General features: G+C 39.5%; 2 protein-coding genes across 2 annotated transcripts; one reads left to right on the plus strand and one right to left on the minus strand.

Moving 5' to 3' along the window:
• Positions 1 to 256: 256 nt before the first annotated feature.
• On the minus strand, positions 257 to 666 carry LOC147636559 (uncharacterized). The gene is made up of 2 exons (XM_086799803.1): positions 366 to 666; positions 257 to 295 (listed from the first exon to the last, which is right to left on the minus strand). Exons 1-2 carry the CDS (start codon positions 633 to 635, stop codon positions 290 to 292), a joined length of 276 nt encoding a protein of 91 aa, XP_086655929.1. The 5' UTR covers positions 636 to 666; the 3' UTR covers positions 257 to 289.
• A 6,242-nt stretch (positions 667 to 6,908) lies between these two features.
• Positions 6,909 to 11,012, plus strand: LOC147636560 (uncharacterized). The gene is made up of 3 exons (XM_086799940.1): positions 6,909 to 7,139; positions 7,219 to 7,402; positions 10,947 to 11,012. The coding sequence occupies exons 1-3, from the start codon at positions 6,910 to 6,912 to the stop codon at positions 11,010 to 11,012; spliced, it is 480 nt and encodes a 159-aa protein (XP_086656066.1). The 5' UTR covers position 6,909.
• The last annotated feature ends 5,391 nt before the right edge of the window (positions 11,013 to 16,403 follow it).

The raw sequence follows: 16,403 nt of genomic DNA on the forward strand, positions 1-16,403 counted from the left end.
ACCACATGGAAACCACAGTGACCAGAGAGCATAGAAATCAAGCCATTAAGATGCACACCAATTTTAATAGCCATACCACTGACACAACAATATAATACTCTTTAGAAACCATAACCATAGGATTTAAAAATTTAAATAAAAGTTGTCCAACAATCAGCTACATGCTATTGTAAAAAACATTCAGAAGCATAACATCCATCAAAACATTACTTCCAATAGTCCCAAAAAAATGATTGTCTCAATTAAAAAAAAGACTCTCTAATGGCATTCTGATGTCGACATGTGATCCTCATAACTGCAAGAGACACAAATAAAAGAAAATAAGCTTTATCCTACTAACATATTTATCTTTTCAACATGCATACCTTTGCTGAGTATGGTTCTAACAGGTGATCATAGATCTGCTCATCCTTGTCTAACATTATGACATTGCGATCCATAAATGCTGCCACTAGCCCAAGAGTTCCAGTGCCAGCAAACAAATCCAAAATCGTGTCCCCAGGACGACTGAAGATGGAGACGATGTATTTGCTAAGCCGCTGACCTCTCTGACAACCGCCCCGCCATGGTCTACCCTTTCTCTTCACCAGATCCTCCGATGGCACTCTTGAAAACGCACACAAACCATTAACCATATGCCATAAAGATCACCGAAAATCATTTTAAATTCTATCTTGATTTGAATGCATACATACATGTCAAAGATAAGATCTTGCCCTACATCAAGATCATCACCTAGTGCCAAATCCCTTAGTTGATCCCCATGCATCACAAAGCTTGTAGCAGGAGATGTTGAGCGAACAAAAACAGCCAATATTAGACAAGTGACCTACAAGCAAAGACACATTGGTTGTTCATGCATTTTCACCTTATATGGGACAAAGAAGATTTGCACAAATGACAGCCCCCAAAGAGAACAACACCAATACCTGGGTAGTAATCATTTGCCCCATCTTCTTCCCAATAGGTGGAGTACACCTCACAACCTGTCTATGATAAATGCCAAACCCAACGCTCTGTGCAACCTGCTCAATGGTCACTCCTTCTTCCATAGTGTAAAGGCATGTAAAGAAGCCTCGATCCGAGAGACAAGAATCAACAACTTTAAAAGTAGAGTCATACATGCCATCCCCAATCTTATTCCAATATGGAACCTTGTTTGCAACACAACCTCCAATGATGATATTTGAGGGGAAGTCTGCAAATATCAACTCCACACAGTAATCGGACCCTCTACTCTTGACATTCCCTACTGTGCAAATAACATTCATGGCATCAAGCACTTGCTTTCCCAATGAGGATGCATCCTCCATGTTCACAAAAGTAGCTGCAAGGTCCTCAATACTGACATTGATGAAGGCATAAATGGTTCCTATAGACAGGTTTTTGACATTTAACACACATAGTCTTAAGTCAAAACAATCGGATCACGATAGAGATGAGGTAGGAAGCTCACATACCTGGAGCTTGCAATGTCTTGGTTATGATGTCAGTTGGTTGTATCCCGCCTGCACTACTATTGGATGTCTGTTGTTGACTTTGCTCCCTATTTGCTTCCATTGCTCGATTCACCTCCAATGCACGATTCACTATTTCCCTCCCTAAATTCACTGGCAATGACTTACGAAAAGAAGCCGATGCAATCGATGTTGCATATGATGTGGATGTGGCCTCATTATGATCAATTTGCTAGCTACGAAGCTCCAATATAGACTTATGTTGGCGATACAGATCAAGCTCCTCCTCAGGCACATGGTTTCTTTCAAGATCCAACCACCACGGGCAGAAACGAGACTCTATGCTTGACATGGCCTGTTCAATGATAAACATGGGTACACACAACTCACCCTCAATATGAACATGTTTCTCAATCATGGATTTAAAATGACAAATTCAATCACTTACTCTTCCAAGCTTCAAATCGGCATACATATAAGATTGATTGTCAACACAAAGCCGCACACTAGCGAGAGGGGGTAAAATATCCAATTGGTGCTCCTCAATTTCAGAAAGCAACCATCTGCAAGCCAAAGCCCAAATGATAAAACAACACACAGAAAGAAGCATGCATGTTTTTTAACAAGGAATATCTGGGTTATGTTGTAGGAAAACCTATAAACGACTCGCCGTGCAGCACTTTGTAGGCCTGGTTGATGGTCAATATCATGGCTAAATTTTATGCCTCCTTCGTGCACTTTGAAAGCCCTTTTGAAGTACTTTCTTCTGCATAGAACAACAAAAGAGGTGAATCGGCTCTCACCTGGCAACCTGACTCGATCGGCATTTTTAATATCATTTTGGATTCTCAAACCCAGCTCCGTGATCTGAAGCCAGTAGGAGTACATGTGCAGCCATTCCCTAACCTTTGTCTTATCATTTGGCATACCCTCAAGTGATCGCACTGCAGCCTGAGAGTTGTCCAATAGCTTGACAATGTGAGCCTTATCTGTGTCTCTGATGCAAGCAGAACCTATCATATTGAGCTTTTCCTCTGTGGCCACATGATTGGTTGACGCGTGCCATGGGAGGGAGAGCACCGCACACCAAAAGGCCTCACCGTTGGAGGGATCAGCAATCCTTGCATATTTTGATGTTTTTCCTCTGTAGAGAACTTCTACCTTTCGAGTCACATTCTCCCTAGCAGACTCGGCAAGTGGTCCATTTGATGCCTCATCAATTTTTTGCTCCATCTCGTCCTTGAACAAGAGCCAAGTCATAATCTGGATTGGCAAATGAAGCCAACTAGGCCTTCCTCTGGCAGATGCACTCTGCATCTTTCTCTCAACCCACAGCTTGTCCTCATTGTCCAAATGTGCCATGAGAGTTGTTAGGTCAGACTCTCCCAATCTTCTTAGTTGAAATAGACGATCACCAAATGTGGTTGGCACAAATGCATAATCATGCGTCCTACAAAACAAAGAAAAAATATGTTAATATTCTTGAGTACAAACAACTTACTTGACATAGAAGGAGACTCTGATAACAAATTAACTTACTTGTTCAACCTGGACAATGAAAACAAAAGCTCGCCCACATCCCTCCGCTCGAACACATAAAATTTACAAAGAACACAACAATGCATGGACAAATCCCCTTGAAACCCTGTAATAAAACACAAAATTAGGAAGGACAAAGAAGCATAAGAAACTATAACATCCCAATGAGAACTCACCTGTAGAAATGCAGTCCATCCAAGCATTGTGTCGATTATTACCATCAAGAATATGCACCATTTTTCGGCTCAAGTACGGACCCCAATCAGGGTCAAGTGCAAGGGTTTCCTCAAATTGTTGATTCACAGTCCTCCAATGCTCATCCCAAGATTCCTCCCTCTCTTGTGTCAATGGTGTCTCCTCCCCTTCCAAGTCCATAATTGATACTGTGAAAGCTCCCATGCTCTCAATGTACCACCTAGTTTTTTGAAGCTTCGAGTAAGAGACTTATCTGTTGAGGGAGAAACCTTTCGGATTGCCTCCGTCTGGATCATCCTACAGAGAGGAACACGTGGAGGTGGAGACCTAAATTTGACTCCTATCCTATCTAAAAAGGCTTGTGGAGTAGATGTCTCAAGAATCTTCCCAAAAATATCAACCTTATTTTTTTTCTGCTTGCTTCCTTCAGTTTGGGTTGTGACAACTGTTTCTTCTTAATCGTCTAGTGGATGTGTGTTCTCTTCCCCCTCTATCTCTCTCCCAGTATCCTCAGTATTCTCACCTTCATCCTCATTATCACCACCTTGAGTATTCTCACCCTCATTTTGATCACCTTTATTTTCCTCAATTGCCCCCACTACATTTTGTCCATCCTCCTCATTTCTTTCATCACTATGTAGATGCTGCCTATCCATATCCACCTCCAAGTTAGTGTCATCTATGATATGTACCGCATGCTCCGTAGTAGGGTTTGAGGAGGCGGCTTGCTCCAAAGTGCTGGAAAAATCAGCTTGCCTCCTTGTGTGTCTCGATGAGCTCTCACCTGGGCCAACCTGCACACTCTTTTTCCGCTTAGCAAGAGGTAACTCATCCATTTTTGCACAACAAGAACCTTTCAAGCAAGATGCTCTAGTGAAATGACTCGAACTCATTTGAAAACCAGATAGCCATGCAAAAATGCAAGAACAAATCTTCAAATAGTATTCTACTCGTATTGTATAATTAATTGATTATTTTAACAGCAAATTCAGTAATACGACACAAACTTAAAGAAAAGGTTACACATTCACTAAAGAGATTAAATTCAGTACTGCAACACAATCATCAAACAAAGGTGGCACATTCACTATCCAACAAAACGGCCAACTCATTAATGAACAGAATATCTTTGAGATTATCATATGGAGTGCTTTGGCCCAAATTCCAAGGCATTCAAAGCCGTATTGAATATTTTAAAAAAATCTTCATTGGAAAATATTTACGGAGCCCTTTTTAGGTGTTCAATTCAAGGCATTCAAATTTATTGGAAAATATATAAAGATTCGGTAGCCCAAATCTGAAGGCATTCAATATTGAGTACTAATAAACTTTAGAAGTGATATTTCGCAATCCAACACTTTTTTAAGGACAAACTTTTTTCTTTTTGTGCTATTGTTCTTTAGATGCACATGTTTGCTGGTCTCCTCTCTCGACTGTGTGAGCCGTTTCTCAACCAAGAAGACATCAAATGTGAGTTTTTTGAGCTTCTTGTATACACACAAAGTTTGCATAATATAGACAGTAGTAAGAGAGACAGTCTATGCAATGTGTTTGAGACAGCACCATATAGATAGCATGTTCTTACACTACTCTCTCCAAATTTCTGCCACACCGGGGGGATCCAAGGGGGGCCGGCAGCGCCCCCGAAGCTTGAAACGAACTCAAAATCGTGATGATTTTTTCAATGCTCGGCAGCAAAACATCCTATTATTTTGTGCGCTGAGCGCACAAATTAATTCAAGAAAAATAGCAAGAAGTAACGTGCACATCTCATACTGTGTGTGGAGTGTGGCGGCAGCAAAACATCCTATTATTTTGTGCGCTGAGCGCACAAATTCATTCAAGAAAAATAGCAAGAAGTAACGCCACACATCTCATACTACTGTGTGTGGAGTGTGGCGGCAGCAAAACATCCTATTATTTTGTGCGCTGAGCGCACAAATTCATTCAGGCAAAATAGCACAAATTCATGGATGATGATACCTTTCTGTGTCTCTTTGTTGGGGAGAAAGATTGGAGTGGGGCGAGAGGGCCCTGCGCATGAGATCAGCGTTTCTTTGCTGGGGAGACGTATGATGCTTCATGATCGCTTCTCTGCGTGTGTGTTCGAGGGAAGATGCTTTTGTGCGGAGGACGACTAAAAGCCTTAAGTAATTGCTTCATAAGAAGTAGCCGACTACTAAAAGCCCTAAGTTAGGCACTGGATAAATTTTTTTATCCTAACACTAATGAATTTCAACACTAAAATTTAAGGGTGTGGTCAATATTTTTCTGATTTTTTTAAATCTAGCTAGCACAGTTATGCTATGGCATCCAACTGGTAGAGTTTTTGAAATCTAACAGGAGATTATAAAAAAGCGCAAGAACTAACACAAAGCAAATATGTGTGTGTGTGTGTGTGTGTGTGTGTGTGTGTGTATGTGTATACATACACACACGCACACAAACATATATACATATATACATGTACTCTTTTTGATACCCTTCATTATGACTGTTTTTGCGATAAATATTTTTATTTGCTTCTACCCATAGTCTTAAAATGAGCCTGGTAAAATTGTATTATGGCTAGTATATGCTATTGATTAGAGCAAGAACATCTAGTATTAAAATATTTTTGGCTAATATTCAATGTAAATTCCTTAATTGTTGTTGTGATTGCATTATGCAGGGAGGCTTGTGTTTTCCTCCATTCTACAATGGGTGCATGCATCCGAGTTCCCTTCTCGAATGGCAAATGTCTTGTGTCAATCAACATGATCCGGGGGAAGCTTGGAACTATTGGTGGGATAAATGTGGAGGCCTTACTTGAAATTGGAGGAGAGTATGAGCTCATTTGTCCTTTACACTTGTATGCAGGGATTGGAGACAAGGCATATTTTATCCTGGAGCATTCATTATCCTCTGTGTATATTGCTAAATCAGAGAATTATTTTGAGACCCCAGAACAAGGTCCCTCAACTATATTTTCTCCCGGTTCTCGAAAGAGTACTCCAATGTAAGTGGCATTAACTTTGACTTTGACATTTTCTGTTTTGCATTGTGCATTGAATTAGAGAGCATTGTGCTTTGCAGTGACTTGGACACTGAAGAGATAGAAGAAATCAATGTCCAAGCACATGGGTCATTGTTGCAAGAGGAGATAGAGGTCTCTCCTATGGAAAAGTGCTTTCAACATTTGGAAGAGGAAGATGTTCAGTTTGATACTGTGGTCTCTTGCTTTCAAATAATCCGCATGTTACCTCCTACTGATGTCTTGCACACTTTAATCCATGATTGTGATTACAAAGGCAAGGTAAAAGAGCTTCCCAAGGTGTACCCAGAGTTCAGTACATATGAGCTTGAAGGTGGGAAAGGTATGGAAGGGATGGAGCAAAAATACGAGGGCAACATTTGGACAAAGCCACAAACGCAAACTAGGGCCAATAAAACTTTTGTTCTTAGGAAGAGCTTCTGCGGGGGAACCTTCCAGTGCATGAATGAGCACTGCTCCTTTAGGACACGTATGAATCAACCAAACAAACTCCATTGGAATGGGTAGCTGATAAAACCTCCAAAATATGGGAATTTAGCAATTGGGAGCTTCGGGAACCTTGAGTGTTTTTTCTGCAAGCATGTGCCAATGTGTCTTAAAGAATGTCCTGCTTGTGTCTATTATTTTATGCCAAAAGAATCAATGCACAGCAGACTATTTATTCATTATGGCAAATATACACACATGGTTTCCAAGGGAATGTGCCGAGCATCGATACGAAATATCAAGGCCTTTGTAGCACGTGCAGTGGGCATCGACCACAACGCTGGGCCCAGAAAGGTACAAATGATTGTGGCAAGGGAGGTGGTTCTAAGAGCATTCACTGATGATGACAAGGCACATGGAGAATTCATGACAGAGAGGGAGCTACAGGAGATGTCGCAAGAGTTGCAAAGTTTGATAAATGTCAAAAAGTACGTAGGAAGTGCAATTTAGCAAAGAATAGTATGCAATTATTATCTTTAATACACTAAGTATGCTTTATGAATGCAGGGTGAAGCAGATGGTAATGCAAACACGAAAAACAACACGGCCTCTGGGTGAAGGATATGAAGCCATTCTTAATCTAAAAAGAACATGCCATTTTGAGTTCTTCCATGGTTCTCGATTTCCATTGCAAGCCACCACTACTACTGAGCGTTGCTTTATCTTTAAGATGTCTACTCTACGGGACCTGGTTCTGGGATTGACATTGTTCGGTGAATGGACAAGGATGGTAATGGGGATCTTAATCAAGCATGGGTCCGCTTTGATCATGTGCATCGAATACTGGATGGCATACAATGGGAGCACATGTTTATGACCACATGTAAGTTACAAGCGGTAGAGAGCATTGCTTAATTTGTGTCTTTAATATAACTCTGTTTCCATTTGTGGCATGCAGGATTGGTGAGCTATTGACAATAGCAACTTGTGAATTTAGAGAAGAGGATGAGGGTGCTCAAGTCATGTTTTGGGAAAATATGAATTTGGTAATGGTGGAGCACACAGGAAAGGTAGCAAATTTTTTTGGGTTTATGGCGGATGAGTCTGGCGCTAACTGGAATGCAGTGAGACGTGTCTTCAATGACGGAAAGGAGATGATTGAAAGGGAAAGGTCATGTTTATGGCATTGGGAAGACAACCTTCGTGTCCACACGCAGAGGTACATCTATAGCCCACATCAAGAAAAGCACAGGGAGATGTGTGAGAAGTGGAGGACTGCCCCAAACAAAGAAAGTGCCCTTCAGCAATTTCGCAGGATACGAGCATGGTGGGCAACTGGCAAGGCAGCTGATAGAAACATCCCTAAGCTTCTTAACTGGTTGAGTTGGTGGCACTATAGGGTTAGTTGATGGGGTCATTTCATTTTAAAGGTAATGTTTGTAAGAGATTATTCATTGTATTATTGTGTGCCTCCTACTTATGTGCACTGCATTGTTTTTAATCAATTTCTACCACTCTCTTGTAGGATGGAGAGCCTATTGTCAATGCTCTTGTCCCAAGGACAAATATGTCAGAGACCAAGCATGCAAGCTGGTTGGCAGGGGAGGGGTATAGGCAAAAGATTAGTCTTTATGATGCTTGTGTGACAGATCTAATCAATGCTTACTTCCAATGTGCCAGACAACTGGCTTTCTTAGAAGGAAAATACACAGGTTGTGGGCCTACATTGGAGCTTTTGGTTGAGAGAGCTCTTTCTCGACAGAAAGCAAGTCCATCCCCAATAGCTACCTCACGAGCAGTGGATGATGCAGTGGCGGGGACCCCTATGTTTTCAAATAGGGTAAAATTCAAGGGTGAGAATAAAACTATTCGAGCCAAAAGGCCACTACACGACTCGACAGAAGAAAACTTTGGCAACTCTAGCCATAGGCCTGAGTTTAACTATGTGACAAGAGAGAGGTTAGAGCCTGCAATAGAGGTCGATGAGCAATGCAAAGTTTTAGAGAGCCTTGAAAGTGATGTGCATGATACAAAGTGGGCCTTGCGGAGGATACCAACAGTGAATTGAGTTGAGTGCAACCACTGGGCATCGGGGAAAAAGTGTAGCTCAAGGTTGCGAGGGGGTGATGTCAGTCCTTGTTTTTGGAGTGATTGTCAACTATCCTCTTGGAAAAAGGAGAAGTATTGCTATTTTTGTAATACAGATATTAGGCACACTTGGAAAATTACAAAGACAATATTACATCCACCAGAGGATGTCCCTTGTGTTTGGCCCATTGCTAAAGGTACCAAGTTACAAGTGAAAGAAGCCTGCAAGCTTATTAGAGCAGGATATGACATTGGTATTCCTCTTGAGTTTTTTCTAGAAAAGGAGCTTGCAAAAGGCACTAGCGAGACAAACAAGGAGGTGAAACAATTTTCATATCGACGAGGAATTTCAAAGGCAGCATTTGGTCAAATCACTGCGGCCTTAGATATGCATGCAGAAGTTGTAGGCAGCCATATACATATAGAAGGGGTAAAGGAAACATTTAGTATTAATCCATTGACCAATGGGAACCAAGACACACCTCTAATAGAGGTCACTATTCAGAAGAATCCAATGTGTTCATGTGTGGAGTTCAGAGATAGAGTGGCCAAGAAAAGACCATATCTTGCATGCAAGCACATATACTTTGTGTTCTTAATGATTCTTGGACAGGATGTGAACAACAATATGCATATTCATCAAGTTTGTATTTCTGAGAGAATTGTAAAAGACATGCTAACTAAGTCTATTAGAAGTCATCCTCAACAGCTTTAGGAACCTGCAACCCACTTTAGTTGAAATATGTATGGGGTCATGTCATACCAGCTGAACCGTAGTACGAGTTTATTAGTTATTGTTTTGGAAATGTTTTGGTTATTTTATAAATTTTCTTGTCTATTGTCTTTTGTTTGCTAATGGCTCTCCAACATTGTGAATACTCTAGATTCAACATCTTTTTAGCGAGCCAAGCAATATGGGTTTAATAGTGATTTTTTTGTATCTGCACCATTGGTTCGAAAAAAAAATTATTGCAACGGTCATTTTAGAACATTTCATGTCTTCTTTGTTTGATTGCTACAGAATTGCACTGTGATTCCACTCTTCTCTTTAACATTTCATGCTCGCTTAACATCATACCATGCCCCTACCTGCTCACTTTCACAAGAACATGAGATCTACTCATTGCTTTGTGCTCGCTGCTCTTGGCTCGCTTTTTGACCACCCCCTCACTCTTAGAGATGACCACTAGGCCTTAAAGATAGGTCAAGTCACTATCAAGGGGGGGTGAAAAAAATTGTGTTGTAAAACCTTGTGTCCAACCACCTTGAGTAGCTCAAAGATTTAGCACGAAAGGGGGGGTGTTGAGAAATGTGGTGCCAAAGAGCACAAGGAAGGTAAGGAGTGAGTCACATGACCAAGAGAAGAAGCATGCACAAGGAATAATGTATAGTCACTTATAAAAGGTGAAGTCAATGGTCAAAAGGTGACACATGGAAAGCACAAGGTTTCACATGTAGTGTTAGCATTTATGGACACATGGTTGGCACTAGGTTGCACACAAAACATGGATTGGATCCCTTCCCAAGGCTATAAATATGGGTGTATGAAACCTGATTATTGCAAGAGATTATGCGACATTTTGTGAGCATATCATTTTGTTGTTAACATATTGTTTATTATCTTAATAATATCATTAGTATCCTTAATCATGTCTTTAATTATTTGTTATTATGAGCCACCCTCCATTAACGCTTTTAACAAGGGAGGCTAATAGGGTGAGTATTAAAAGGGCAACGTCCCCTCTTTTGTTGTGAGGTTTCTAGCGTGAAGCACTCGTCTCAATACTTCCCTTTTGACATGGAGGAGATTGACGTCTTATCCAGAATGCACAAGGAGGTCGACAAAGTTATGTAGGCTATTTTAAGGTTTGTTATGTCCATGCCCTAAACTTTAATTTAAAGTGTTATGCTTTCTCAAAGTAATGCAGCCTGGTTTTATCAGATCTCCCATGGGAAGCTTAGCACATGGTATATATTTTGGATATATCCTATCTTCTGGTTTCACAGGAGGTTTCCTATGTGGATATATGCCCACGGTTTAGGCATATAGTTTTGAACTAAGCCCAGATCTTTGTAATGGCCTACCATGAAAAGTAAGTGTCGTGTGACCTAAATTGTACTTTTGGTATTCTGACATAGATACTAGATTTATCTTCTTATACTGTTTATTGAATTTTGTAGTGCACATTGGAGTTTGATTGTTATAGATACTGAGTCAAAGCAATGTTATCTTGCCAATTCAAAGGTTTCATGGTGGCAACGTGAGGCAGTAAGTCCACACGATCATTTTTTATATTGCACAGAGAGAGAGAGAGAGAGAGAGAGAGAGAGAGAGAGAGAGAGAGAGAGAGAGAGAGAGAGAGAGAGAGAGAGAGAGAATAATTGAAACTCTAATCAACAATATTGAGCAACGAGAGCCTAATGTGCCGTATGCATTTGTGTCCCCCTGCACAACGGCCAAGACCAATGCCGCCCGCGGGGTAGTATCCACAAACGCCAACTGACAGGGAATGGATCCACCTTGGAGATTCCCCCCATTGCCTCGGCAGGAGCAAGCACAGTAAGAGCATGCTAGGGACTCTCCCGAATAGCAAGAGAAAGCTTACTCTCCCCCACAACAAGAGCAATCTTCCCCTACCCAACAATAATATTCTACATCAGCCCAATTAACTAGAATTCACATATTAAGAACACGTCTCTGATTCAATGTGTAAATTCAATATAATTGACAATGTAAGAAGGCATTGATCTTTGTATTAACTGCTCTCGACATGTACAAAATTTTATCATGCTGGCTGTTAACAATGCATTTTTGTATCTCCATGTTGTAATGATGATCTCTATGACATAGTTGGTAGCACAAAAAAAACTTGCTTCATGGTAATGTCTTTACGTGAAATGTTCCTTTCGTTCTTTATGGTACCTATATGCAGAATTCAAAGTAATGTATGTAAGTAATAGCTTATTATGTCTTAATGTTAAAATCTAAACATTTTCAAGGTAGAGAAGCAGGGATGCCCAAGACGTGTGGTTGCCATTGAAGCAAATACAAAGAAAAAAATGCAAAAAGAAGAAAGAAGTAACATTTATACAACAACATATAGACCAAAGATAACTCTTGAAATTTTATAATAGATGGAAATGTTACAATCTCAAGGTGATTCCATTACCTCTAGGACATGTGGTTCGATACAAACAAAGTAGGTTTTGGAAGCTTCACTCCTGCTTCCTATTTTCCTGCCATCTAACTTAAAATAGAAATCCCTCAATGCATCACTACACATCAATTGGATCTCTTATCTACGAAAGGCCAATGGTGGCCAATGGCTTTCTAGATTGATGGGTCTCAACCTTGTGTGATTGGATTCCAACATCTATGATGGAAGAGTGAATTCCATCACATATGTCTTTATCTAAGCTTTTCCAGACACCTCTTCATAGTTGCCATCTTCTGTAAAAACGAAATCGCATGCATAATATATACTTGGTTATAAAAACAATCAATGCTAAAAATTAACGAATGTCACCCTAACAGAATTTGCTAAAAACACAAACAAACTTTATGATTTCACCTGAATGTAACATCTAGCATTGTTACTTTGTATTCAATGGAATCTTCTACAAAGTTCCTCTTTACATCCCATCCCTCCCCCAAAAACTAGTTTATCGAATCATAATCAAGGTACCTCACTTGATATGTTAACTTTGTTTTCTTGACACCACATGATGTAAACATTTATGCAGAGGCACTAAATGGTATAAACCAACTTAGATGGACATCCTTAGAATCTATTGATGGTTTCATGATTGCATGCATATCTATTCTTATCTTATTCTTGTATGATGCAATGATGTCTATGTAAGCACAAACCCATTCTTGGCTAGACAATGGTGGTAGTGGGATAGACTCTTGTCTACCAACGTTATCGTTTGTACATTGGCCAAAACATATATGGAATTATAAAAGAAGATTACCTATGTTACTAAATGGCTGGGTGGGTTATCATATAGCAATGTGCCTATCTCTATATGGAAAGACATTGATTCTTCCACTGATGCACTTTGCATTTTGCTAGTCCTCCACATTCGCTGGGTATAGAGTACAAAAAAATTAGGTAATGAACACAAAAAGCAAAGTCTACTTATTGAATCTTATTGTTTGTCTTAGATCTTGTACTTTCATCGTGGTGATATAGCATTATGTTCGTGTGCATATAAACATGCTGCACACAAGGACCTTGATTGCACCATTTGTCTGCCTACATAACTCTATAATCCTACCTTTCCAATGTTTTTTAGGATCATCGATATCTTTTTGTTTTACCTTGAATGCTCCTCGAGTGCTGGGTCTCATCGTGGTCTAGTCTGACTTCCTGAACTGTTGAGGGATCAAGCTACCCCATCAGAATCATTCCTATTGAAAAACTTCACACTTTCAATGCTGTAGATGTGTTTTCTCCTAGAGCTCATCTACAAAAGGAAAACAAAACATTATTACCATTTCGATGAGCTCAACAATCTAAATAACTTTAAATAAATGTTGTGAACCTTGCACTCTATTTTCCTTGTAGTCGAGTTGACAAATAACCCTATAAGTTTTCACAAATGATAGCATGGTCATGAAGGTTAATAAACATAACAAACAAAATAAGATCATAAAGAAATCATGATTAGAAAACATAGCTTAATGAAGTTTACCAGACTATTAAGATGGAAGGAAAAAGCAACTAAGAGAAGAAGAAGAAGAAGAGATGAAGCAGATATGGCAGAAATAAGTGACGTTGTAAAGGGAGGTGCGAAACAAAGAGAACTACATTCAAATTATGGACTACGTTCAAAAGAGGTGTGAAATGAAGAGAACTCCACAACTTGTGGGAAAAGTTTTCAATCAGACTAGTTTTCAATCAGTCTGGCCTCTTTTCCTGATTTTCCTTCTGACATACATTTTATATTGGTATAAAGCTCAAAACATAGAAGAATGTGAGGCTTGAAATTGTGGGGACCACTCTGACAAAAAAGATCCATGTTACATGGATCTAGAATCCAAGCTCTCTCATTGGCTAGACTTATATCTTTTAATGGGCTCCAAAAGGGCCCATTTGGAGCCCAAATTTCCCTTAATGCTTGACCTTATTCACACACAAACTAGTTATGTAATCTTGTAGCTGTCGCACTTGACTGAAATCTTCCCAGGAGTTTGCTATCATAAGGAATATTATACAATTCTTTAGTTGTTTCCTGGTAGTTTGATATCATGAGTACTATATAGTTTTGGAATCATGGAAGCAATAGGCACTTAAATAATATTGCTAATAAGTGACATAAAGTGTCACTAAGAAAGTTTCTATATGCAACATGTCAGATATAACATTCTTATTGACACTTTACAAGGGGCCCATTGTGTCGTTTTAACCTCGCTAGGGCTCCTATAACCTTGTAGTGCTCCTCTCACTCTCTTTTTGTCTCTCATACAACTCATCCATCATTAAATCAAACATTATTAATTTCCCACCACTGGAGTGATCAAGGCTATCAAATTCTCTCTCTCTCTCTCTCTCTCTCTCTCTCTCTCTCTCTCTCTCTCTCTCTCTCTCTATCTATCTATATATATATATATATATATATATATATATATATATATATATATATATATATATATATATCATGTACACAAATACACAACTCATCAACTAATCAAATTGAATACCACCATTAAACGCACAATGATTTAACCTTACTCCTATAAAATAAAAGAACTCTCTCTCTCTCTCTCTCTCTCTCTCTCTCTCTCTGCTTCTGTTAAGATCTTTATGCCACAATTGCAAAGCCTTCTAATTCCCTTGCATATAGTTCAGCACCTGAACCTTGTGGAGATACGATGTTGCTATCTTTTTGTTGACGCGTGGTTGCCAGAACAATAACTTATTTTCACTTACTGAAGAATGTACGCTGATGATGAACTGTTAATGTTGATAAAAGGCACTCAGCTCTGCTACGCCTTTTCTGCTCTTCCTTAGAGCCTTGATATCTTCAAGGGATTGGCTCCTGTTGTGGTAAACATGATCCCTCTGAGTGTTGCTAATATCATCAACTAAATGCCACCTCTTTGTCCTAGTGTTTGCTCAGTTGTTGCGGAAAAGATTGCTCTTCTATGTTGCATTATATAACTTGCTCTCTCTTTCTCCCTAGTCATAACTTGATGCAAGGAAACACGGAAAGGCCCAAATGAGGAAGGAGAAAACCTAGAAATCTAATGCACCATAAGAGACCTAATCATGCCTTTGATCTTATTTAATTAACTTGCTTCTAAGAGCCAAACCTAGGAGGCTCTGATAGCATGTTAAAAACATTAATCTAGGGTGGCTCATAGCAAATAATTGAACACATGATTAAGGAGACTAATGAGATGATTAAGATAATAAGCAAGATGTTAACAACAAAACGATATGCTCACAAAATGTCACATAATCTTTTGCAATAATAAAGTTTCATACACCCATATTTATAGCCTTGGGAAGGGCTCCAATCCATGCTTTGTGTGCACCCATGTGTCCATAAATGCTCACACTACATGTGCAACCTTGTGCTTTCCATGCATCACCTTTTGACCATTGAATTCACCTTTTACAAGTGACTATACAAATCAACCTTTGATATTAGACCCTTGGTCTATTCCTTGTGTATGCTTCTTCTCTTGTTCATGTGACTCACTCCCTAACCTTTGATATTAGACCCTTGGTCTATTCCCTGTGTTTGCTTCTTCTCTTGTATTGAATTCACAATGAAGGAAAATCCAACATGCAAAATCGGCTCAAATGACCAATAAGGACATAGCGTTGTATTGCATTCACAATCAAAGGAACTCCAACACGTAAAAACAACAATGCTATTTTGCCAAAACTCCCACCATGGCAACCCATTTTTGTTATTTTTTTTGTAAAAAAAAGTGGTGGCGGGCTTGTGGAAGCCTCCCCTTAGTGTTTTATGATGGTTTCATGGACAGTTATAGAAATTTGTAATCCTCTTTAACATTGGTGAAAATGATAGAGGAAATTATCTTGTCCAAATTGTGGGTGGTTGAATCTTCACATATAAAATTATGAGGGCATGGTAGGGCACCTTAGCAGCTAAATAAGCTCAACCAATTAGATTTTATGATGGTTTCATGGACATGAATTCACTTTTTTAATCCTCTATAACACCGATGAAAGAGATAGGAAACCATCTTTATGGAGATGAATATTTCCATATACATTTAATTTGGGCATGGTGGGGCACCTTAGTGGGGGGGCTGATGGAAGCTTCCCCTTGGTGCTTTGTGATGGTTTCATGGATAGTTTATAGAATTTTCTAATTCTCTATAACATTGGTGAAAAGGATAGAGAAAATTATCTTGTACAGATGGTGGGGGGTTGAATTTTTATATATACATTTATTAGGGCATGGTAGGGCACCTTAGCTGGACTTGGGAGGAGTAGGAGTGAGCATTAACACAAAACAATGCTGGGAAAAATGGGGTCAAACTCACTAACAGAGCCACAGCTAGACCCATTGGTCTATTGAAGGATTTGAAAATAAGCATCCTTGGAACTACCTACTGCCACACCTTTGTGGGGTGATGAACTTTAGACGTCAGCCCGTTTCATATGACTACATCCTTGGGT

The sequence above is a fragment of the Cibotium barometz genome, chromosome 7 (assembly GCF_041138505.1).
Source record: "Cibotium barometz isolate CiBa-2024 chromosome 7, ASM4113850v1, whole genome shotgun sequence".
Lineage (NCBI taxonomy): Eukaryota > Viridiplantae > Streptophyta > Polypodiopsida > Cyatheales > Cibotiaceae > Cibotium > Cibotium barometz.